This window comes from Heterodontus francisci, chromosome 29 (genome assembly GCF_036365525.1).
Source record: "Heterodontus francisci isolate sHetFra1 chromosome 29, sHetFra1.hap1, whole genome shotgun sequence".
Taxonomy (NCBI): Eukaryota; Metazoa; Chordata; class Chondrichthyes; order Heterodontiformes; family Heterodontidae; genus Heterodontus; species Heterodontus francisci.
The window spans coordinates 62,748,850-62,775,224 of record NC_090399.1 but is presented as its reverse complement, the minus strand read 5'-3'; the positions used below and the strand labels follow the sequence as shown (position 1 = coordinate 62,775,224).

The 26,375-nt window shown below is 45.9% G+C and overlaps 1 protein-coding gene across 9 annotated transcripts in view; it reads left to right on the top strand.

Annotated features, from left to right (window-relative positions):
• The window catches only part of LOC137345655 (class I histocompatibility antigen, F10 alpha chain-like), a 40,841-nt gene extending 17,354 nt beyond the window's left edge, over nucleotides 1-23,487 (top strand). Inside the window, exons 5-9 of one of the 9 annotated variants that reach the window (XR_010968597.1) lie at nucleotides 5,474-5,599; nucleotides 6,712-6,747; nucleotides 7,044-7,091; nucleotides 14,716-14,778; nucleotides 23,299-23,487. Coding sequence is in view for 6 of the 9 variants with exons in the window: in XM_068008898.1 (XP_067864999.1) it covers nucleotides 5,474-5,599; nucleotides 6,712-6,747; nucleotides 7,044-7,090 (209 nt within the window). In the remaining 3 variants the exon portion in view is untranslated. Of the gene's footprint in view, nucleotides 1-5,473; nucleotides 5,600-6,711; nucleotides 6,748-7,043; nucleotides 7,092-8,964; nucleotides 12,553-14,715; nucleotides 14,824-23,298 lie in introns of those variants that run through there. The other 8 variants (XR_010968598.1, XM_068008898.1, XR_010968599.1 and 5 more) reach the window with 8 other exon arrangements.
• The last annotated feature ends 2,888 nt before the right edge of the window (nucleotides 23,488-26,375 follow it).

Sequence of the window (26,375 nt, the reverse complement as noted above, 5' to 3'; positions counted from 1 at the left end):
TCCATTTCACCATCCTGTCACCCTGAAGCCTAGAATGATTGAATCACAGAATCGTTACCGTGCAGGAGAAGGCCATTCAGTCCATCTTGTCTACACTGGCTCTCTGAAAGAGCAATTTCCTCAGTTCCATTCAGCTGCCTTCTCCCTGTAACCCTGCACATTCTTCCTTTTCATATAACTGTCTAATTCCCTTTTGAATGCTTCAATTGAACCTGCCTCCACCACGTTCTCAGGCAGTGCATTCTAAACCATAAGCACTCACTGCATGAAACAGCTTTTCCTCATGTCACTTTTGCTTAACTTTACCAAATACTTGAAATCTGTGCCCTCTCATTCTCGATCCTTTCACGAGTGGGAACAGTTTCTCTCTCTCTACTCTGTTCAGACCCCTCATGATTTTGAATACCTCTATCAAATCACCTCTCAGCGTTCTCTTCTCCAAGGAAAACAGTCTTAACTTCTCCAATCTATCTTCATAACTGAAGTTCTTCATCCCTGGAACCATTCTCATGAATCCTTTCTGTAATCTCTCCAATGCCTTCACATCTTTCCTAAAGTGCAGCCACCAGAACTGGATGCAATGCTCCAGCTGAGGCCAAACTAGTGTCTTATATAAATTCAACATAACTTCCTTGCTCTTGTACTCTATCCCCCTACTAATAAAGCACAGGATACTGTATGCTTTATTAACCTCTCTTTCAACCTGTCCTGCCACCTTCAATGACTTTTGCACATATACACATAGGTCCCTCTGCTCCTGCCCCCACTTCTGAATTGTACCCTTTATTCTATATTGTCTCTCCATGTTCATCCTATCCTCATTACTCCATACTACTTTGCCAAAAGTTTTATCATTTGCAAACTTTATAATGCTGTTCCCTACACCTAAGCCTAAGCCATTTATAAATGTTGCCAAGAGTAATGGACCCAAAACTGACCCTTGGGAAACAACACTGCCCCCCACTTCCCAATCTGAAAAACATCTACCAACATCCTTTGCTTCCAGTCACTGAGCCAGTTTCATATCCCCTTGGTTCCATGGGCTGACATCTCCTTAATAAGCCTCCTGTGCAGCATTTTGCTGAACGCCTTCCAAAAGTCCATATGTGCAACATCTATTGAACTATTTGTCAGTTCCAAAGAAGGGTCACTGACCCGAAACATTAACTCTGCTTCTCTTTTCACAGATGCTGTCAGACCTACTAAGTGGTTCCAGCATTTCTTGTTTTTATATCTATTGAACTATGTTGATCAATCTTCTTCGTTACCTCATCAAAGAATTCAATCAAGTTGGTCAGACACAATTTGCCTTTAACAAACCCATGCTGGCTCTTCTTAATTAACCCATGCCTTTCCAATTGAAAGTTAATTTTGTCCTTGATACTGGATTTGAATAACTTCCCCACTACCAATTATCAGCTGACTGGCCTGTGATTTCCTGGTTTATCCCTCTCCCCTTTCTTTAATAGTGGTATAACATTAGCAACCCTCCAGTTCTCCAATAGCGCTCCTATATCCAATGAAGATTGAAAGATTACATAGGATAAATAGTAGAGAAACTGGCCATTCGGCCCAACCAGTCCATGTTGGTGTTTATGCACCACTCAAGCCTCCTCCCATCTTTCCTCATTTAAAGGGCGGCGCAGTGGTTAGCACCACAGCCTCACAGCTCCAGCGGCCCGGGTTCAATTCTGGGTACTGCCTCTGTGGAGTTTGCAAGTTCTCCCTGTGTCTGCGTGGGTTTCCTCCGGGTGCTCCGGTTTCCTCCCACATGCCAAAGACTTGCAGGTTGACAGGTGAATTGGCCATTAGCAATTGCTCCTAGTATAGGGAGGGAAATATAGGGACAGGTGGGGATGTGGTAGGAAAATGGAATTAGTGTTGGATTAGTATAAATGAGTGGTTGATGGTCAGCACAGACTCGGTGGGCCGAAGGGCCTGTTTCAGTGCTGTATCTCTAAACTAAAAAAAATCTATCATCGTAACTCTGTATTCCCTTCTCCCTCATATGCTTGTCTAGTTTCTCCTTAAATAGATCGATACTATTTGCTTCAATCACTCCCTGTGATAGCGAATTCTGTGTTCACATGGTAGCTATCTGTTATTGATCTCCTCCTGTTATGGTCTTCCCAACAAGTGGAAAATTTCTCTCTCTATCCACTCTGTGAAATCCTGTCAAATTTTAAAGACCTCTTTTCAGTCACAATTCATCCTTGTTTTTAAAGAGAAAAGAGACCCAGCTGTTCATCCTTTCCTGATATGTATACCCATGTATTTCCTGTATTGTCCTTGTAAATCTTCTTTCACTCTCTTGAGTGCTTCTATCTCTTTTTTTATAATATGGCAACTGGGACGTCGCGCGGTTTGATACAGGTTTAACATAATTTCAGTACTTTTCAATTCTATTCCTCTGGAAAGAAAGCCTTGCTAACCTGTAGTGATTGGTGTATTTGTACATTCCTGTACTTTTCATAATCTTCCTGGTTATTAACTGAATCTTGCTAGTGACATCTGTCATAGCCTCCTTTTTTCTCTGCTTTAGTTTAACTTTTACTTCCTTTGTCATCCAGGGCACATTAGCTTTGGATGCTCTGCCCTTTCCCCTTCAAAGGAACATATCTAGTTTATATGTTTCTGTCTGAACTATCTCTTCCCGAATGTTCTCCATTGTTCTGTTACTGCTTTACTTTTTCCAGGCTTCAATCTTCATAGGAATGGGAAAGGATAATATACCTGACATTGCAGGGAAACAAATAATGAACCAATGACAATGTAAGCTGGAAAATAGTATTTAGAAAAATGACTGTAGAGACTGAGAAATGCCCAGGACCTGTTGGTTTCACCCCTGGGTTTTAAAGAAAGTAGGTGAGGAAATTGTAGATAATTTCGCCATAATCTTCCAAAGCTCCCTCGATGCAGGAATTATTCCTATCGATTGGAAAATTGTATACATAACTTCATTATTAAAGAAAGGTGAGAGAGAAACCAAGAAATTATAAATCTGTTAGTCTAACATCTGTTGTGGGGAAGGTTATGGAATCTATCATTAAGACAGAGTGACTGAGTACTTAGAGAAATTTGAGCTGATTGAAGAGAGCCAATGTGGATTTGTAAGGGGGAGGTCATGTCTAATGAAACAAATTGAATTTTTTTGAGGAAGTAACTAAAGTAGTGGATAGGGGAATGTCTATGGATATAGTTTATGTGGACTTGCTGAAGACTTTCGATAAGGTTCCACATAAGAGATTTCTTAAAGCTCTTGGAATTGAAAGCATATTATTGAGCTGATTAGGAAATTGATTTGGCAGTAGACAGACTGTAGGGATAATGGGTATGTATGAATTGGAAGGAAATGACCAGTGGTATCTCACGGGGATCTGTGCTGGGGCCTCAACCATTCAGTATTTAAAGTCTTAAAAAGCACAATAGAGCGACACATATCCAAGTTTACTGATGACACCAGGTTCAGTGGCATAGCAAGCAGAGTAGACAGGAGCATAAAATTACAAGAGACATTGATTGTTTGGGTGGACAAAATTGTGGCAGATGTATTTCCGTGCAGGCAAACGTGAAGTCATCCATTTTGGATGAAATAAGGGTAGATCAGCGTATTTTCTAAATGGTGGAAAGCCTTGTCTCGGACCAGACCTGGAGAACTGTGTACAGTTCTGGGCACCTCATCTTTAGAAAGGTATAAATATACTGGCCTTGGAAGGAGTGCAGCACAGATTCAACAGAATGTTACTTGGCTACAAAGGTTTAATTATGAGGAGAGATTACACAGACTAGGCTTGTGTTCCCTGGGATAGAGAAGGTTAAAGGACGATTGAGGTTTTCAGGATTTTGGAAGGAATTGAGGGTAAGGTAGATGGAAAGAAACTTTTCTGCTGGTGGTGGAGTCTCGGACAAAGGGGATATAACATTGAAATCAGACCCAGACCATTCAGGAGAGAAGTTAGGAAGCGTTTCTTCAAACAGATGGTGGGAGAAGTGTGTAACTCTGTTCCATAAAAAGCAGTAAATGCTAGCTCAATTAAATTCAGATCTGAGGTCAATAGATTTTTTTGCTAGCTAATCTATTGAGGTATATGGAGTTAGGACACAGATCACCCTCAATATCACTGAATGGCAGAACAGGCTCTAAGGATTGAATGGTCTACTCCTATTCCTGTTGTCTCAACATTCTCGCACCACTGAAGTCAGGCTAACAGTAGTTGCCCGTGTGTGTGTGTGTGTGTGTGTGTGTGTGTGTGTTTGTGTGTGTGTGTGTGTGTGTGTTTGTGTGTGTGTGTGTGTCTATGTATAACATTTGAACCTCTCCAGTCCTCTGGCACCATCCCACTACCGAAGGAGGATTGCAAGATTGTGACCACAGCCTCCGATATCTCCACCTTTAATTCCCTCAGTAATCTCAGTGACTTTTCTACTTTCAGCATTGCCAACCTTTTAACTACCTCCTCTTTATCAATTTTTATTCTATTCAGTTTCTCTACTACCTCTTCCTCTACTGTGAAATTAGCAGCACCCTCTTTAGTGATGTTTATCAAACCAATCGACTGCTTTTCAACTCACTGAAATTAGCCCTCCTCCAGTTGAGTAATTTCATGTTCAATTTTTCCATGTCATTTTCCATAACTACTGTAAACCTGATGATATTGTGATCACTGTTTCCCAAATGCACCCCAATTAAAACATGCTCCACTTGCCCTACTTCATTCCCCAGAACTAAATCCAACACTGCCTCCTTCCACATTGAACTGGAAACACAATGATCAATAAAGTTCTCTTGTATACATTTCAGGAATTCCTTTCTGACCTTTGCCTTTACATTGTTACTATCCCAGTCTATATTAGGATGATTGAACTCCCCCATTATCACCATTCTAAAGTTCTTACATCTTTCTGCAATCTACCTGCAGATTTGCTTCTCGACCTCCTTCCCTATATTTGGGGTGACCAATAGTTTACACCCAGCAATGAAATAGCTCCTCTATTGTTCCTTAACTCTACCCAAATAGATTCTGACATTGAATCCTCCAGCATGTCACCCCTTTCCAGTGCTGTAACAGTATCTTTGATCAATATGGCACCCCCTCTTTCCTTTCCCTAGAAACTCCCTACCTCCCATCACTATGCTGCAACAAGCCTATTCTGAGATTGATGTGGGAATTAATCACTTGTTTGGGTGACTGGAAGTGTCTTTGGAATGATGTGGAATTCCAATGTCTGCATTTATTTATCTCCTTTAATGTAGATAAACATCCCAAAGTGCTTCACAGGAGTGTAATCCAAGTCATGCTGAACCTTTCTAACCTACAACATGCTCTGCTCAGACTGCCCATTACATCACAGACTTGAATCTCATTCAAACTCAGGCCCCGCTTTGGTACACTTGCTTCTGAATGAGCAGCGATTGTGGTTATTCATTGATCTCCTCCTCATTTCCCCCCCCCCCCCCCCCCCCCCCCCACAGCCAGGATGCTCCCAGTGACTGTAGGATCTTCAGAGGGAACAAATATCAGACTGATTGTTGGAATTGTTGTTGCTGCCATCGCTCTGATTGCTGTTGTCATCGGTGCAGTTGCGTTGAAAAGGAGAGGTAGGAAGTGAGGGCAGGGTCTGTCACTCTCTGGTATCAGCAGTTTTAAAATGTTAAAGCACAAATATCAAAGCATTAGAGACTTTCCTACACATGTGGGAAATGCACACACAGTCCAGTGATGTACAGAGCGTGAGGGGGCTGAGGAACAGGAAGTGAGAGGACCGAGGGCCCATATGGGGAGCTGGGACTGAGGGACTCTTACACGGAGTGAGGGGACTGGGGGTCCCGTACATGGAGTGAGGGGACTGGGGGCCTGTACAGTGAGTGAGGTGACTGAGGGCCTGTACAGGGAGTGAGGGGACTGTGGGCCTGTACAGGGAGTGAGGGGACTGGGGGCCCATATCGGGAGTCAGGGGACTGAGGTCCCGTACAGGGAGTGAGGTGACTGAGGGCCTATATGGGGAGTCAGGGGACTGAGGGACCCTTACATGGAGTGAGGTGACTGAGGTCCCGTACAGGGAGTGAGAGGACTGAGGTCCCGTACAGGGAGTGAGGGGACTGAGATCCCGTACAGGGAGTGAGGTGACTGAGGTCCCGTACAGGGTGTGAGGTGACTGAGGGCCCATATAGGGAGTCAGGAGACTGAGGTCCCCTACAGGGAGTGAGGGGACTGGGGGCCTGTACAGGGAGTGAGGGGACTGAGATCCCGTACAGGGAGTGAGGGGACTGAGGTCCCGTACAGGGAGTGAGGTGACTGAGGTCCCGTACAGGGTGTGAGGTGACTGAGGGCCCATATAGGGAGTCAGGGGACTGGAGTCCCCTACAGGGAGTGAGGGGACTGGGGGCCTGTACAGGGAGTGAGGGGACTGAGATCCCGTATAGGGAGTGAGGGGACTGAGGTCCCGTACAGGGTGTGAGGTGACTGAGGGCCCATATGGGGAGTCAGGGGACTGAGGTCCCCTACAGGGAGTGAGGGGACTGGGGGGCCTGTACAGGGGATGAAGGGACTGGGCTGAATGCAGAGTAAAGGGTTGAGTGAGGAGCAGAGTCTCCTGTAAGCGAGCTCAGGTTAAGCTGGTCATTCCCCCCATGACTACAGTAAGTTTGTGTGGGTGAGGGGTGGGTGGGGGAGCTTTTGTTAACTGAAGTTCTGTTTCTGATCTTTGTAGGAGGAGAATATAAACACAGTTACAGCTCAGCAAATCGTAAGTGTGCAAATATTACAATAGTCTGGTTCAGTTGTTAGCTGCCTTGTCTTCGAGGCAGAACTTTCTGGCATGGACTCGATTGGCTGAACAGCCATTTCTGGTCTGTTAAGACAGTATAGCTCCATTACTTTGTCTCTGTGTGTGTTTACCTCTCTGTTTCTCTGTCTCTCTCTCTGTCTCTCTCTCTCTGTCTCTCTCTCTCTGTCTCTCTCTCTGTCTCTCTCTCTGTCTCTATATGGAACATTCACCATGTTGTAAAGTGACTGTGTGACTGAAATCTTTCTTTTTCACAGCTGTAAGAGGAGTGGAATCATCTTCGAACTCATCAGCCCTGGCCTGAGGTATGAATCACTCACTGGAGTTTAACAGCAGCTAAACTAGCATCAAAGCAGTTTATAAACAGCAGTAACTGTGAGCTCAGGGTATCGGAAGGGACTTTACTGAGTTTCACCACTGGCTCGCAGTGTTTTCACTTGTTTACATAAATTTCTCACATAGTGCTGTATCTCTAAATAGAAATAAAAATAAATAAATAAAGTGTAAGTTGAGTTTCATGAGCCAGTCTGTAAGAGACACAAGCTCCAATGGTAAAGTGACTAACTCTGATAGTAGTGGCCTACCATTGATCAACTCTGGTTTAATACACAGGAGTTCCATCAATATCAGCTGGTTTTGTGACAAGGAGCAGTTTTTTTAACCCACCATCAGTATTGAGCAGGCCCAGGTCTGGTCAGGTAGAATGAAGCTTTCCTCCTCAATTTAACCTCGAGTCACCTCCTTTCATTCTCCTACTGCTCCTCACCATTCATTGCTGCTCTTCCCCATCACAAAGATATACTTGTATATTACAAACCACAGGGAGGCCATTCAGCCTCTCTGGCTCCTCCTTGCTCAGACTGCGATGATTCCTCACACTCCCCCATGTCTAACTGCTGTCCACGTCTCTATCCAGAGACCAGTCTAAGTACTGCTGACTTGTTCTGAACTTGTCTTGTTACTTTGTACCCCTGGTCCTGCACTGATGGTGTAACACGAACCTCCTGGGATTCTCTTGTTCTGTTAAATGTGCCTGACCTGCATCCAGTTCCCTTGAGCCAATGAATTAAACGTACAACTGTTTTGGACCAATGGGAGGTCAATATGTTGGGAAGGGAGCAGGTGATTCCAGGAGTGTGACTGGATTGTGCAGGTTAATATTCCAGGCAGCAAAGACATGAATCACACGGAGAACTGGAACTTTCTAAAGCTGGGCTGGTGAGCAACAAACTTCCGGATGCTGTCAGCTGTTTAGTGAGACACTGCAGCTGTTTAATATACAGGAGGATGGGATCTGTCACCTGGAGAGGGGGAGATAGTTGTGCTGTGTACGTGGGGACAGAGATTAGACTTCATTTTGGAGCCTGGGTCTTAGACTGATAGATTGTGCAGTGAGCCTGGTGATCCAGTGCTGGGACACTCGATCTTCACTGAGATATGGTGCTCCTGGAGAAGTTTCAGGGGATGGATTGTGGGTTCAGGCTGGTCAGTCTGGGTTCAGTCATATCACTGCACTCTTTACCTGTGACTGTAGGGAACCTGTCCCATGACACCTGGAACAGCTGCCAATGATGTGTTAAAGGGAGTGGGATTGGGGGGGAGGGGGGGAAGAAAGAGGTCAGAATTGGAGGTGCGTAGAGATCTCTGAGTTGGGGGGCTACAGAGGTTATGAAGATATGGAGGGATTTGACAATGAGGATGAGAACCTTAAAATCAATTGAGACATTACCGGACCAGGAACCTATGTAGGATAGAGAACGCAGGGGTGATGGTGAATGGGACTTGGTGTGAGTTAGGATTCGGGCAGCAGAGTTTTGGATGACCTAAAGTTTATGGAGGATGAAATATGAGAGGTTGGTCAGCAGTGTCTGGGGGTAATGAAGGTATTGATGAGAGTTTCAGCAGCAGATGAGCTGAGGCAGAGATGGAGTAGGTTAGTGTTACTGCGCTGGATCAAGAGGGGATCTTGGTGATGGAGAGGTTATGGTGTTGGAAGCTCAGCTCAGGAATAAATAGGACACTGAGGTTGTGAACAATCTGGTTCAGTCTGACAGTGACCAGGGAGAGGGATGGAGTAAGTGTCTAAGGAACAGAGTTTCCACATTGATCTTTCTGGGTTCCAACTCCTGTACTGGGTGTGAAGCCTCCATGTGATTCTGTCCATCTCTCATTTGCCAGGTTGATTCCGAATTGAAGATTACTCGAACTAGTGATTGGACTGGCTGTGTCACTGGGAGGATTCATTTAGAAACAATCTGGATGTTTTATCTTTATTTGGCTGTGTTTTATATAGTGAAACAATACATCTATCATTTATTGGAATTCTGAGTTTATTTTCTGCTTGGTAATTTGGTAGAAATCTCCAGTTGAATATTTTGGAGTTTAATATTGAGATGTTTCTAATTGCTGTTGTTGCTTGCATTCCTGCATCTGAGAAATGTTCATTTAAACCAGTAAAGGGGAGGGATCGACAGACCGTGACCAATCACAGATCACTGAGCACAGGGAGGGATCGACAGGCCACTGACCAATCACAGACCACTGAGCACAGGGAGGGATCGACAGGCCGTGATCAATCACAGATCACTGAGCACAGGGAGGGATTGACAGGCCGTGACCAATCACAGATCACTGAGCACAGGGAGGGATCGACAGGCCACTGACCAATCACAGACCACTGAGCACAGGGAGGGATCGACAGGCCGTGACCAATCACAGATCACTGAGCACAGGGAGGGATTGACAGGCCGTGACCAATCACAGATCACTGAGCACAGGGAGGGATCGACAGGCAGGTGACCAATCACAGATCACTGAGCACAGGGAGGGATCGACAGGCAGGTGACCAATCACAGATCACTGAGCACAGGGAGGGATCGACAGGCAGGTGACCAATCACAGATCACTGAGCACAGGGAGGGATAGACAGGCCGTGACCAATCACAGATCACTGAGCACAGGGAGGGATCGACAGGCAGGTGACCAATCACAGATCACTGAGCACAGGGAGGGATCGACAGGCCGTGACCAATCACAGATCACTGAGCACAGGGAGGGATCGACAGGCTGGTGACCAATCACTGAGCACAGGGAGGGATCGACAGGCCGTGACCAATCATAGATCACTGAGCACAGGGAGGGATTGACAGGCCGGTGAACAATCATAGATCACTGAGCACAGGGAGGGATCAACAGGCCAGTGACCAATCACAGATCTCTGATTATAGGGAGGGATCGACAGGCCGGTGACCAATCACAGATCACTGAGCACAGGGAGGGATCGACAGGCCACTGACCAGAGATCACTGAGCACAGGGAGGGATCAACAGATCAGTGACTGGTCACAGATCTCTGATTATAGGGAGGGATCGACAGGCCACTGACCAATCAAAGATCACTGAGCACAGGGAGGGATCGACAGACCGGTGACCAATCACAGATCACTGAGCACAGGGAGGGATCGACAGGCTGGTGACGAATCACAGATCTCTGATTATAGGGAGGGATCGACAGGCCACTGACCAGAGATCACTGAGCACAGGGAGGGATATACAGGCCGGTGACCAATCACAGATCACTGATTATAGGGAGGGATCGACAGGCCGGTGACCAATCATAGATCTCTGATTATAGGGAGGGATCGACAGGCCGGTGACCAATCATAGATCACTGAGCACAGGGAGTGATTGACAGACCGGTGACCAATCACAGATCACTGATTATAGGGAGGGATCGACAGGCCTGTAACCAATCATAGATCACTGAGCACAGGGAGGGATCGACAGGCCGGTAACCAATCATAGATCACTGATTATAGGGAGGGATCGACAGGCCGGTAACCAATCATAGATCACTGAGCACAGGGAGGGATCGACAGGCCAGTGACCAATCACAGATCTCTGATTATAGGGAGGGATCGACAGGCCGGTGACCAATCACAGATCACTGAGCACAGGGAGGGATCGACAGGCCACTGACCAGAGATCACTGAGCACAGGGAGGGATCAACAGATCAGTGACTGGTCACAGATCTCTGATTATAGGGAGGGATCGACAGGCCACTGACCAATCAAAGATCACTGAGCACAGGGAGGGATCGACAGACCGGTGACCAATCACAGATCACTGAGCACAGGGAGGGATCGACAGGCTGGTGACGAATCACAGATCACTGAGCACAGGGAGGGATATACAGGCCGGTGACCAATCATAGATCACTGAGCACAGGGAGTGATTGACAGACCGGTGACCAATCATAGATCTCTGATTATAGGGAGGGATCGACAGGCCGGTGACCAATCATAGATCACTGAGCACAGGGAGTGATTGACAGACCGGTGACCAATCACAGATCACTGATTATAGGGAGGGATCGACAGGCCGGTAACCAATCATAGATCACTGAGCACAGGGAGGGATCGACAGGCCGGTGACCAATCATAGATCACTGAGCACAGGGAGTGATTGACAGACCGGTGACCAATCACAGATCTCTGATTATAGGGAGGGATCGACAGGCCGGTGACCAATCATAGATCTCTGATTATAGGGAGGGATCGACAGGCCGGTGACCAATCATAGATCACTGAGCACAGGGAGTGATTGACAGACCGGTGACCAATCACAGATCACTGATTATAGGGAGGGATCGACAGGCCTGTAACCAATCATAGATCACTGAGCACAGGGAGGGATATACAGGCCGGTGACCAATCACAGATCACTGATTATAGGGAGGGATCGACAGGCCGGTAACCAATCATAGATCACTGAGCACAGGGAGGGATCGACAGGCCGGTGACCAATCATAGATCACTGAGCACAGGGAGTGATTGACAGACCGGTGACCAATCACAGATCTCTGATTATAGGGAGGGATCGACAGGCCGGTGACCAATCATAGATCACTGAGCACAGGGAGGGATCGACAGGCCACTGACCAATCACAGATCACTGAGCACAGGGAGGGATCGACAGGCCACTGACCAATCACAGATCACTGAGCACAGGGAGGGATCGACAGGCCGGTGACCAATCACAGATCACTGAGCACAGGGTGGGATCAACAGGCCAGTGACCGGTCACAGATCACTGAACACAGGGAGGGATCGACAGGCCGGTGACCAATCACAGATCACTGAGCACAGGGAGGGATCAACAGACCAGTGACCGGTCACAGATCACTGAGCACAGGGAGGGATCGACAGGCAGGTGACCAATCACAGATCACTGAGCACAGGGAGGGATCGACAGACCAGTGACCGGTCACAGATCACTGAGCACAGGGAGGGATCGACAGGCAGGTGACCAATCACAGATCACTGAGCACAGGGAGGGATCGACAGGCCACTGACCAATCACAGATCACTGAGCACAGGGAGGGATCGACAGGCCACTGACCAATCACAGATCACTGATTATAGGGAGGGATCGACAGGCCACTGACCAATCACAGATCACTGACTATGTTTCTATCTCTTCCCTCTGGGAGGTTCGACGTTTTAATTCTCTGATCAGTTTAAGTTTCTGTTTTTTAACTGTCCGTCTTCATTGGTGCCTGAGGTTGGATCCTGTGTTTCCCGGGAATGTGGTTTATTAAATGAAATGAACAGCTTCACTTCCCTAAACCCAGTCTGTCACTGGCCTGTTGTGTGAGCCGAGGGTGGGGAATGTAAAATGTTTGGGATTGCACTCTGTACCACTCTACGTACTGGATTAAAGTTTACATTTGTACCTATTGAATAATAAAAACACTTGTTCCACAAACTGTATCTGTGTGTTCACTCTGTCCAGTCCCAGACCCTGACACAAAGAACCAGGATCACTAAGAATCATTTGATCAGGGTTGACTTTGAAACCATCACCCTGACCATCCCCTCCCCCTGCCCCATGACCAGTACAATACTAGACAGGGAATTCCCAGAGCAGCCAGTAATTCTCACTGGCCTTCACCATCCTACCTGGATGAAAGTTCCATGTCTATCCAGAGCTCAGTTACTGCTTTCCCATTACCCTCCTTCCCTCTCTGCTGCCTCTCAGGGAAATCTTGCCTGTCCCTCCTGCTCTACTATCTAGAGTAGGCCAGTGGACTGGTTACACTATGAACAGTTTGAGACAGTTCCCTGTGTCTTTGGACAGACCAGCCTTTCATTCCACCTCCATCACGAGCAGCTTAGCCCCACTACCACAGTCTGCCGTTTGCCTGTATTTGCATTGACCGGACAGTGTTCTCACTTACCCTGCCAACCAAAGACTGGACAATTACTGGCTCCCTGAGGAACTGACTGTCCACTGGCTCCTGGCACTGCCCCTGAACGGAGGGAATGTAGGTATAATATTCCTTGAAGGAACAGAAAGCCACAGCCAAGAGCTCTCTCCAACCCAGCAGTAAATTAGGAATGGCCTTTGGAGACGTCCCTGTTAACTACTGGCCCAATCCCTCTGTGGCAGCAGTGTGGGATGGCAGATACCAACCTGCTCCTGGTCTCTGACTCTCTCTCTCTCTCATGAAAAGGCCTCAGCAGATGCTGGTTGTGTTCCGACTCTGGCTCCCAATTCCAGGAAGCTTCCACAGGCTGAGCCGACAGGGAAGGTTGATAGGGAGTCCTGGGAGCAGGGATCAAGGCAGCTATAAACTGATGAATACAAGTCATTGGTTAAACCTTCGAGATGTGAACCCCTGCCACTTGGGGGAAGTGGCACTGAGACACATGTACCCTCCCTGGGAGAGGGTGCCCTCGCAATCTGGCTGTCCCTCAGCAGTTAGAGGGAGAGGTTGAAGGTGGCTCCACAGTGATGGTGGGGGAGACACTGATCTATAAAAAGTGAACAGAGACCTGCGACTGCCCTCACCAAGGTGGAAATCACCCACAACATCGACGATCCTCAGCATGGTTGAGTCCTCAGAGGGTGATGTCCCCAAATGAGCCAGTGCCAACTGGAGACCAATGTCCCAGGGCTGGGTTAGTGGCACCAGAGGGGATGGCAGATGCCTCGGGTGATGGACTCACCGACAGTAGCTGGTGCTGCCTGGGTGAACCAGCCTGACTCTGGCACCATAGACCCACAGAACAATTACAGCACAGAAGGAGGCCATTCAGCCCATTGTGTCTGTGCACAGACACCTCAGAGGCGCTGGTGCCCAAAGAGGACCATTTGTCTTCATCCTGGGAGGTCTCAATAGAAGCTGTTAACAGGGCTTCACCTGATGGTGTGGACTGGGATATCAGGGACAGGTTGGTGAGTGGCCATAAGCATCCTGTCCCACTCTGAACCATCAAGACAACAGGAGCCTCCCCATCCTGAGCCTGTCCTGTTCAGTCCCAAGGTGAACCCACAGCTGACATCAGTGGGAGATGACTGTATGGACTTGGCACTAACCAGTTTCAGTGTCATTAACCCCAAGCAATGGTGAAGTGGAGCTGGAGCTGGAGCAGGTTTGCTGCTTGATGCTGATGTGGGGACAGGATGTCTGGATGTGGAGGTCCAGCACAAGGGGAGACGGGGTCAATTTATATATTTAACAATAGAAATCAATGTCAGAATCCCGAAGGTGGAAGTGGTAGGGATGACAGACTCAGTGACCTTACTCTCCAAACTCTGACTCACACACTATAGACAGCCTCTGTGAGCTCTGCAATCTGACCAACCAGTCTCTTTCACTCCTTCAAATATTGATCCAATTTCCCTTTAAAAGATGCAAAGCTCTTTCCATCACCCACTCCCTGTTTGTAGGGCATTCCATGTTCCAAACAACTCAGAAGGAATGTCTCCTATCTTCTCTCCTCACTCAATGAGCATTTTAAATTATTGCCCCCTCTTCAATGGCCCCTAAAACAGAGGAAATCGTATTTCCCAATTCACTTGATCAAAACCCTTCATCATTTGAAAATCCCTCAATGAAATCTCCTCTTGTCTCCTTTGTTCCAGTTGAAACAGTCTGAGCACAGATGGTTGGATGACATTGGAGGATCGGCCTGGAGATGAGGCACTGTAAGGGCACGGAATAAGCTTTCTCTTCTCGATTTTTAATTACAAGTATGCAGCAATAATACGTGTGTAAAAATAAATTACAGTATGCAAATGGTCATGCGAGGTGCAAAAGGATATGTGTCAAATATAAAGCCGACAAAATGCAAAGCTCAGGACAGGTGCATCCTGTTATGAACTGATGAGAAATGAATGTGATATGATGTGAGAAGAGGGGTGGGGGAGGAGCTCTTTGAGCTGTTTCACAGTCGTCCTGGGAGCACATTTCTTTGTGGATATTAACTGTCCAGAAAATAGCTCAAACTGTATGGGAGCCAGATAAGACAAGTAACATTACCTGTAAGCACAGTACAATCCTCCTACAAACACCAACTGCACTTTCCTGTACAAGTAGCAGATGGAATTTACTACAGAGCAATGTGAGATGTTGCATTTTGGCAGAAGAAATAGGAAGAAGCAATAGAGACTTAACAACACAGTTTGCAGGAACAGAGGGACCAGGGTATTCATGTGCGTAGACCTTTGAAGGTGGCAGAACATGTTGAGAGAATAATTAGCAGAGCATGTGGGAACTTGTACTGCATAAATAGATAAATAATTGAATAGAAATTATGCTTTACCATTTTGAAGCTCTGGTTAGGCCACAACTAAAGTATTGCATCCAGTTCTGAACATCACACTTTAGGAAGGTTGTGAGAGTCTTTGAGAGGGTGCAGAGGAGATTTACCAGAATGGTTCCAGGGATGCAGGCTGGAATCGTACGTTGGGCTGGAGGCCCCACCCAATGGCCAAGAATTCGGGGGCGAGCCCGCCTCCATCCCACCTGGAAGCCATGCAGAGATTTTACGGGCCCCTGGCCGTTAATTGTCCTCGGGCAGGAGTTCAACCCCTCTGAGGCAGGAACTCCAACCTCCAGGAGCTGCCAATCAGCGGGCTGTCAGCTCTCAGTCCCAGCAGTGCCACCAGGAACGGTGGCACGACTGGCACTGCACCCGGCGAGAGGTGCAGCATGGATGCTGGCCTTAGAATGAAGCTAAGTGTGCGGGGCCTCACCGGGGACAATCGGCCGGGCCCTGTCAAGGCAAGCGGAGTCAGTTGTGGGGGCGGAGGGGAGGAATGTGCTGCAGTGGTGGCTGCTAGGTTTTGCCGAGTGGCCTCTTAAGGTCTTGAGCTGCCCACATGCTGCTGGTAATGGACTAGCAGTGATGGGAGGAGGCCCTGAAGTAGCTGTTAATTGGCTACTTAAGGGCTTTAGTTGGCCTGAGGCGGGTGGGCCGTTTCTTGCCGCCACCACCGCACGTGAAACTGCAGCGAGTGCTGGAAGGCGACGGGAACGGCACCCCCCCACCTCCCACTCAGTTTTACAACCTCCCTCCTCCACCTCCAGCCCGCTCCTGCAGGGGGTGTAAAATTCCAGCTGCAGGATTTTAGTTACATGGTTAGGTTGGAGAAACTGGGGTTATTCTTCTTGGAGCAAAGGAAGTTGAGGGGAGATTTAACAGAGAGGTACACATTTCTGTCAGATTTAGATAAGGTAGACAAAGAAAATCTGTTCCCATTGGCTGATGGTGCAAGGACGAGGGGACACAGATTTAAGGTTTTGGACAAAAGATGCAGGGGAAATATGAAGAAGAATTTTTATATGCAGCGAGTGGTAATGACCTGTAACTCGCTGCCTACGAGGGTGATGGAAGCAGGGCCGATCAATGATTTCAAAAGGAAATTGGATCGACACTTGAGAGAAAGAAACTTTCCGGCCTACGGGGGTAGGGCGAGGGAATGGGACTGACTCTGTATAGGGAGCTGGCATGGACACAATGGGCCAAATGGCTTCAATCTGTGTTGTAATGACTCTATGACCTCCTGCAGGACCCTGGATGCACCTTCAGCTCGATGTTATCAGTTCATTGCCAACTCCTCCAGTTAACCAGTAACATGTGCTACTTATATTAGACAAGTTGATCAAATGGACAGAGGCTTTTCCTTACCATAATAATCGTGCTTTTGTTGAGGCTAAAATATCATTGATTGAGGTGATCTGCAGGTGGGGAGTGCACATACAGGTAGCTAGTGATCAAGGATCACATCTTACAGGAAACGTTTTGACTGAACTACAGAAATTGATGAGGATTAAATACAAATTGCCCATATGTCACCATCCTCAATGATCTGGAGTAGTGGAAAGAGAGAATAGGACTTCAAACAATGTTTAAAAAATTCTGTGCAGATCACCCCTTTCAATGGGTGAGCATGTTACCAATGTATTTACTGGTGATGTGATCTAGACAGTGTCGTACTACATGAATTTACCCCTATCGGGTAATGACAGGATGTCTGATGTGTATGCCTGGACACCTACTGGTGCCCACAGCAGGTCCTTTGCTTTAAAGCAGTTGTACCACTGAGTGGTTGAAGCAGATGATCCATTACATCGATCAGCCGAATCAATTCGTAGCATGGAATTTGGGAGAATCCAAGAATCAGGTCTAAAAGTACTTTGACAAATAGGATCATCCATTTGAGTATCAAATTGGAGACTCTGTAATGGTCCTAAATTATGGTAAAAAGGACCATTTTGTTAGGGTATAGTCCTGCCGTTTTTGTTCTATCACTGATCAGGCCAGTCCTGCCATGTATATAGTTCAGTTTTCAAGTAAGAAATGTCTGAGTTATATCAAATAGTATCACATTAATCAGCTCAAAACTGTCAAGGAATAAATACTACACCTTGCCGGCAGGTGGAATGTGTTTCTTCGAGTATTAATTGTTCTAGGTCTGGTTACCTACCTTGAGAGGCTACCTACTACTACAGAGATCGTATGGAGAGTCATAGAGTCATATCCAGCACAGAAGGAGGCCATTCGGCCCATTAAGTCCATGCCAGTTCTCCACGCAGCTATCTAATCAGTCCTACTCCCCCACTCAATCTCCTGAAGATATATTTCCTTCAACTGGCCATCTAATTTCCTTTTGAAGTCATTGATTGCCTCCACTTCCACCACCCTTGTGGGCAGCGAGTTCCAGATCCTTACCACCCGCTGTGTAACAAGTTCTTTCTCATATTCCCACGCTTCTCTTGCCCAAAACCTTCAATCTGTGTCCCCTAGTGCTTGTACCATTAGTTAATCGGTACAGTTTGTCCTTGTCTAGAGTGAGACAGATAAAATGTGTCTGAATGTCACTGTGCCACCAAGCTGTAATATAACTGATGTTTGTAGTCACTGTCATATAAACTAATGCTACCATGGAAAGGGGCACAGTAATGTTAGGCAATAATAAATGGTGCAAAGTAGGGTATAATGTCAGTCAGCACCCATGGACAGGGATTTGGTCTATGATTATAATTTGTGCTCAGAGAATTGTAATCACTGTACTAATAATCATGATATATGTTATTTGTGATGCTTAATGAAATGTTTGACAAAATATTCGAGTTTTAAATTGGCTGCATTAATTAAAAACGAATTGTCTAAATGTGAGGAGTTGGATAGGATTCCTTCTCTTCAAGGTGAAGAGTATACATGGAATAAACTTTCTCTTCTCCATTTTTAATAACAAGTATTTAACAAGATGTGTAAGAATAAATTGCAGTATGCAAATTGTCACATAAGGTGTGAAAGGATATGTAAATATTAGCTAAACTGTTGATGCCTTGAAATGCTGAGCTCAGGACAGATGCATCCTGTTGTGACCTAGTGTGAAAAAATAGAAAAGCAGATTATTTTTTAAAAGGTGTGAAACTTCCAAACATTGGTGTTCAGCAGTGCTTAGGTGTACTCATAGAAAGTTAACATGTAGGTACAGCAAGCAATTAGGAAGGCAAATGCAAGGGAATTGGAGTCCAGGAATAAGGAAATCTTGCCACAATTGTACAGGGCTTTGGTGAGACCACATCTGGAATGCTTTGTGCAATTCCAATCACTATACTGAAGGAAAGATCTATTTGCATTGGAGGCTGTACTTTAAAGGTTCACTAGATTGGTTCCTAGGATGAGAGAATTGTCCTATGATAAGAGGCTGAGTAAATTGGGTTCATGTTCTCTGGAGTTTAGAAGAATGAGAGGTGATCTCATTGAAACATATAGCATTCTGAAGATGCTGGATAGGGTAGATACTGAGAGATTGTTTCCACTGATCAGGGAATCTAGAATCCGGGGGCACAGTGTCAGGATACAGGACCGATCATTTAGGAATGAGATGAGGAGAAATTACTTCACTCCAAGTGTTGTGAATCTTTGGAATTCTCTACCCCAGAGGGTTGTGGATGCTCCATCGTTGAATATATTTAAGGCTGAGAGAGACAGGTCACTCAGGGAATTAAGGGATATGGGGAATGGGATGGAAAGTGGAATTGAGGCAGAAGGTCAGCCATGATCAAATTGAAAAGTGGAGCAGGCTTGACGAACTGTATGGTCTACTGCTGCTCCTATTTCTTATATTCTTTTAAATGTCACGTAATGTGGAAAAAGTTGTTATTCCTGATGTTGAATAAGATTATCATGGATTAATTTATTCATATTTGTTTTACTGACTCATTTGCAGATATGTTGTAAAAATAGGATTCTAAGCACAGAAGAAATAGGAGGAGTCGATGATAAGGCCCATCGAACCTTCCCCACCATTCACTATGATCATGGCTCATCTTCTGTCTCAACGGATCAATAGTATAGTAGTAATGTTACTGGACAACTAATCCAGAAGCTCAGACTAATACTCCATAGGCATGAGTTCAAATCCCTCAATTAAAGCTGGTGCAGTTTAAATTCAATTATTTCATAAATAAAATAAAATAAAAAGTATGTCTCAGAAATTGGAATCATCAAGTTACCAGATTGTCATAAAAACCCATCTGGTTCACTGCTGTCCTTACCTGATCTGACCTACATGTGACTTCAGACTGACTGTAATTTGGTTGACTCTTAACTGCCCTCTGAAATGGCCTAGCAAGCCACTCAATTGTATCAAACCATGACAGAAAAGTCAAAGAATAAAAATAGATAGACCACCCGGCATTGACCTAGACAGCGAAAAAAACAAAGGCTCCACCCTGCCCAGTCGACCCTGCAAAGCTCTCGTCGCTAACATCTGGGGACTTGTGCCGAAATTGGGAGAGCTGCGCCACAGACCAGTCAAAAAAGAGCCTGACATAGTCATACTCACAGAATCATACCTTACAGCCAATGTCCTAGACTCCTCCATCACCATCCCTGGGTATGTCCTGTCCCACCGACAGGACAGAACCGCCATTGGTGGCAGCACAGTGGTATACAGTTGGGAGGTAGTTGTCCTGGAAGTCCTCAACATCGACTCCAGACCCCATGATGTCTCATGTCATCAGGTCAAAAATAAACAAGGAAACCTCCTGCTGAATACCACCTACAGATCCCCCTCAGCTGTTGAATCACTCATCCATGATAAACATCACTTGGAAGAAGCACTGAGGGCAGCAAGGGTACAGAATGTACTCAGGGTAGGGGACTTCAATGTCCATCACCAACAGCAGTTTGGCAGCACCATTACTGACCAAGCTGCCCAAGTCCTGAAGGGCATATCTGCCAGACTGGGCCTGCAGCAGGTGATGAGAGAACCAACAAGAGGGAAAAACATACTTTACCTCACCAACTGCCCATGTCAGTCTTGGTAGGAGTGGCTACACATAGTTCTTGAGCAGATGAAGTCCCATCTTCACACTGAGGAGACCCTCCATCATGTTGCATGGCACTATCACCATGATAAATGGGATAGATTCAAAACAGGTGTGGCAGCTCAAAGCTGGGAATCCATGAGACACTGTGGGCCATCAGCAGCAGCAGAATTATATTCAACCACAATCTGTAACCTCATGGCCTTTCATATCCTCCACTCTACCATTAGCATCAAGCCAGAGGACCTATCCTGGTTCTATGAGGAGTGCAGGAGAGCATGCCAGGAGCAGCACCAGGCATACCTAAAAATGAGGTGCCAACCTGGTGAAGCTACAACACAGGACTACATGTATGATAAGCAGAAGAAACAGCATGGGATAGAGAGAGCTAATCGATCCCACAACCAACGAATCAGATCCAGGCTCTGCAGTCCTGTCACATCCAGTCAGGAATGGTGGAGAACAATTAAACAACTAACAGGAGGAGGAGGCTTCACAAACAACCCCATCCTCAATGATGGGGGAGCCCAGGATGTCAGTGCAAAAGACAAGTTTGAAATATTTTCAACCATCTCCAGCCATATGTGTGGAGTGCATGATCCATCTTGGCCTCCTACTGAGGACCCCAGCATCATAGATGCCAGTCTGCAGCCAGTTTCACTCCACATGATATCAAGATAGGTAGATAAGGTGGCGAGGAAGGTATATGAGATACTTGCATTTATTAGCCAAGGCATAGAATATAAGAGCAGGGAGGTTATGATGGAGCTGTATAAAATGCTAGTTAGGCCACAGCTGGAGTATTGTGTACAGTTCTGGTCGCCACATTATAGGAAGGATGTGATTGCACTGCAGAGGGTGCAGAGGAAATTGCCTGGGCTGGAGCATTTCAGCTATGAAGAGAGACTGGATAGGCTAGGATTGTTTTCCTTAGAGCAGAGAAGGCTGACGGGAGATCTGACAGAGGAATACAAAATTATGAGGGGCATAGATTGGGTAGATAGGAAGAAACTTTTTCCCCTGGCAGAGGGGTCAATAACCAGGGGGCATAGATTTAAGGGGAGGAGGTTTAGAGGGGATTTGAGGAAAAAAAATTTCACCCAGCAGGTGGTTGGAATCTGGAACACACTGCCTGAAGGGGTGGTAGAGGCAGGAACCCTCACAACATTTAAGAAGTATTTAGATGTGCACTTGAAATGCCATAGCATACAAGGCTACGGGCCAAGTGCTGGAAAATGGGATTAGAATAGATAGGCTTGATGGCCGGCGCAGACCACAGTGGGCCAAAGGGCCTGTTTCTGTGCTGTATAACTCTATGACTCTGAGAAATAGCAGCGCACTGTGGATACAGCAAAGGCTATGGGCCCTGAAAACATCCAAGTTGTAGTACTGAAAATTCGTGCTCCAGAACTAGCTGCACCCCTCGCCAAGCAGTTCCAGTACAGCTACAACACTGGCATCTACTCGACAATGTGGAACATTGCCCAGGTGTGTCCTGTCCACATATAGCAGCCCAATTCAATCCAAACAATTACCGCCCCATCAGTCTACTCTAATCATCAGCAAAGTGAGAGAAGGTGTTGTCGACAGCGCTGTCAAGCGGCACTTACTCAGCAGCAACCTGCTAACCAATGCTCAGTTTGGGTTCCACCAGGGCACTCGGCTCCAGACCTCACTACAGCTTGGATCAAACTTGGACAAAAGAGATGAATTCAAGAAGTGAGGTGAGAGTGACTGCCCTTGACATCAAGGCAGCCTTTGACCGAGTATGACATCAAGGAGCACTCACAAAATTGGAAGTCAATGGGAATCGGGGGAAAACTCTCCACTGGTTGGAATCATACCCAGCACAAAGGGAAGATGGTTGTGGTTAGGAGGCCAATCATCTCTCCCAAGGATATTGCATATTCACTGAGGATGGCACAGTGTTCAGTACCGTGTGCCACTCCTCAGATACTGAAGCAGTCCATGCCCACCTGTAGCAAGATCTGGACAACATTTAACCTTCAGGCTTATGCTGATAAGTGGTAAGTAATATTCATGCCACACAATGCCAGGCAATGACCATCTCCAACAAGAGAGAATCTAACCATCTCCCTTTGACATTCAACAACATTACCGTCACTGAAATACCACGTTCAACATTTGGAGGAAGGCAGTGGGGTTTACCATTGACCAGAAAATTAGCTTAAGCAGCTATATACTGTACCTACAAGAGCAGGTCAGCATCTGGGAATTCTGATGTGAGTAATTCCCCAAATTCTGCTCAATATTTGGAAAGCTTAAGTCAGGTGTGTGATGAAATACTCTCCACTTGCCTGGATGAGTGCAGCTCCAACAACATTCAAGAAGCTCGACACCATCCAGGAAAAATCAACCTCTTGATCTGCACCCATCCACCACCAGTGCACAGTGTAGCAGTGTGTACCATCTACAAGATCCATTGCAACAACTTACCAAGCCTCCTTCAACAGCATTCTCCAAATCCTCAACCTTTACCACCTACAAGGACAAGGACAGCAGACATATGGGAACACCATCACCTGTAAATTCCCCTCCAAGTCACACATCATGCGACTTGAAAGTATATCACTGTTCTTTCACTGTCGCTGGGACAAAATCCTGGTTTCCCTCCCTAACAGCACTGTGGGTGTACCTACACCACACGGACAGCAGCGGTTCAAGAAGGCAGCTCATTACTACCTTCTCATGGGCAATAAGGGATGGGAAATAAATGCTGTGGCCTTGCCAGTGACTGTCACACCTCATGAATGAATTTAAAAAAAAACAGATCCTTCAATGGCCTTCAACTGGAACTTTATAACTGGTGCTTACTGTACAATCTTAATGCAGTGTCTGTCTCTCTTGTTCTATTGCAGAAAACCAACTGATGAAGGATGATATGGGACCCAAACTTTACTCAGTCTTTACAGTGTGAAACATTACAAGCATATACCTCCTAACTTGACCACACAGTTTCAGTAAGTGTCACTTTATATGTGCTAAAATAAAACTCCAATTAATGCCCTTCACCTGCATATAAATAAACACAATTGATATACAATTAACAGATTCCCTTCTTTCTTTTTAAATAAATCTTAAGAGTTAATATGCACAAATAACATTTCAAAAGAAAATCAGAAACAATTTCCATATTCAGTACAGAGCGTTATATTGCCAGATGCTCCTCCTCGAGGACATGGAGAGTCAAAGAGAGAGAGAGAGAGATACAGCACCGAAACAGGCCCTTCGGCCCAAAGACCCCTAACAAGTTCTTTGTACAAGCATTTCTTTTTGTAAAACAATTCAGATTGTTGGTGACTTGCAGCTACCCATTTAATTTTAGAGATTTCATTTCTCTCCAACATTTGTTTTAAGCCAGTAAAGTCAATCCATATCCTTTTCTCACTCACATGTTTCATAGAGTGTACATTATCCCAAAAGGAACGATTATCTACATGGCATTCAATGGGTAGACTATCTCCCAGTATGTCCATTGTATAGAATCCTACTTAAAATGTTTGTCAAATAGAATCCCACTGCCTCACAAAAGCCAGTGTTTCTGCACTAAAGTACTTTTAATAGGCCTGCTTTATTTTCTTAGCCTTCCGAACTAAAGGACAACATTTCCCATTTTCACCCATTAGAAATAACATGAAACCAGCTGCACTCTAATACCTATCAGGAAGATTAGCAGGTGAAGCCTCACTAAAAATAACTATTGCATGTTCTTTGGGTCACCTAAGTTGGGAACTTAAGTACACATTTCTCCAGATTTATTTTTTCAACATTTTATTTGCCCTTCAAACCTTTTTGACTTTATGGTGTTTCATCATAGAACTTAACACCAACATATCAAAACTAGAATCTGGTCTAGTCTGAGTGCACAACCAGTTCAAGTGACCGATCAAGCTTTGCATGGATGATGTTGCCGTCTTCTGCTCAGATCCGCTGTCAGTTCGCACACTGATGAGCATCTGTGACCACTTTGAACTGGCCTCTAGAGCCAAAGTAAATTGTGGCAAGAAAGAGGCCAAGTTCTTTGGGAATTGTGCCAATCGATCCTTTGTCTCCTTCACTGTCAGGTCAGACTGTCTGAAGGTGCTGGGGATATGGCTCGGAGGGACTGGGGCTGGGGACAAAAACCGGAAGGAGTGAGTAGCCATGGGGAAACAGAAACTGGTCATGTGGGAGTGGCACTCCCTCTATATTGTGGCTAAGAACCTGGTCATCAGGTGTGAGGCGCTCTCAGTGTTGCTGTACATGGCACAGGACGGCCCATATCCACTTCTGCGTCATGGCGGTCACCAGAGCTTTCTTCTACTTTACCTGGAGATTGAAAATGGACCACGTCTGCAGGGACATGATGTTCAAACCTCTAGATAAAGGGGGGGAGGGGAAACGTACCCAACATCAACCTATCACCCTCATCCTGATGGCCACCTTTGTCTGTGGCTGCATCAAGCTGTGCGTAGACCTCGGGTATGCAGACACAAGCTGTCACTATGTGCTGTTGATCTGTCTGTCCTCAGTATTGTGAAGGATGGGTCTGGCTACGTTACCGTGGAACGCTCCATTCAGTTGGACTGTCCAGTACCACCTCTCCCTTGTGGAAATGTTTGTACTGAAAAACATCTTTGACCAGAAGTCCATCAGGCATTGGTCCGCACAGAACGTCCTCAAGGCCCTGCGGGAAAAGGAGATGGTGGATCCTGTCGGATGGTTCCCCGAGCAGACTGTCAGAGTCATTTGGCAGAATGCCTCATTGCCAGAACATTCAAACAAGCACCAAGACATAGCTTGGCTGGCGGTGACAAGGGCCCTCCCCATCAGATCCTTCCTGCATAGCCAGAGTCTCACCGCCTCTGCACACTGCCCTCGAGGTGGCTGTGGTGGGGGAGAGACTGTCACCCACCTCCTTCTGGAATGTGCATTTGCAAGGCAGGTCTGCAAAGAGATGCAGTGGATTTTGTCGAGGTTCATCCCGAGCAGCTCCATAATGCAGGACTCTGTGCTCTATAGGCTGTTACCAGGGACGCACACTGAGATAATCATCAACCAGATGAAAGACTCACTTTGATCTGCCCAAAACATGCTGGTCTTCCAGTGCAAAGAGTTGTCCACAACCAAGTGTTGCAGACTGGCACATTCCAAGGTATAGAACTACATGTTGAGGGATGCATTAAAGCTTGGGGCAGCAAAGGCTCAATGGGGAAAGACCACTATGTAAGGTCCTACTGTCAAAGTGTAACAAGGGTGGAACCCATGTAAAACCCCTCGGGCTGTATGGCAAGAGTTGTGAGGCACCTCCTGGACCGCATTGAAAGAAACTGAACTTTATTGCACTTGATGAAATATACAATTTGAATTTTGCAGTATACTTTTAAAAATTTTATAAATAAAGCATATCTTTGGGAAAAAAATCAGCTTTGAAATTGTTCTGTCTCTTCTTCAGATATAACATCATCTTTCTCTGATGACCAATTAACCAGGATGGGAGTAACACCTCTCTATTAGGATTGTGATTAAAGTTACTTCAGATCTACTTTGCTTCATATCTAAACCAATATATTTAAAAGTCCCACTGGTCTGACTCCCAATTTTAAATTCTAATCTAATCTGAGAAAGAACACATTTCTCAAATTCTCCAATACCACCCCATAAGAAATCACTAACACGTATCATGAAGATTCCTGAAAGTGTTCCTTTAGGATACAAATAAAACATTGCGGATCTACCTTTAGTTGAACAGAAGCTATTTTCAGCAAAACAGATCTCACTGAAAGATACCACACCCTGGAAGCATCATTCAGGCCATTGATGCATTTGTTTAGTTTCCATAGTTTTCCTTCTGTATCTGCTGCCTCTAGTCAGTTTCAGAAACATTTCACGCTGAAAAGTGTTACCCTGCAGAAATGCAGCTTTTATGTCAATTGACCGACCCTCCAATGACTAT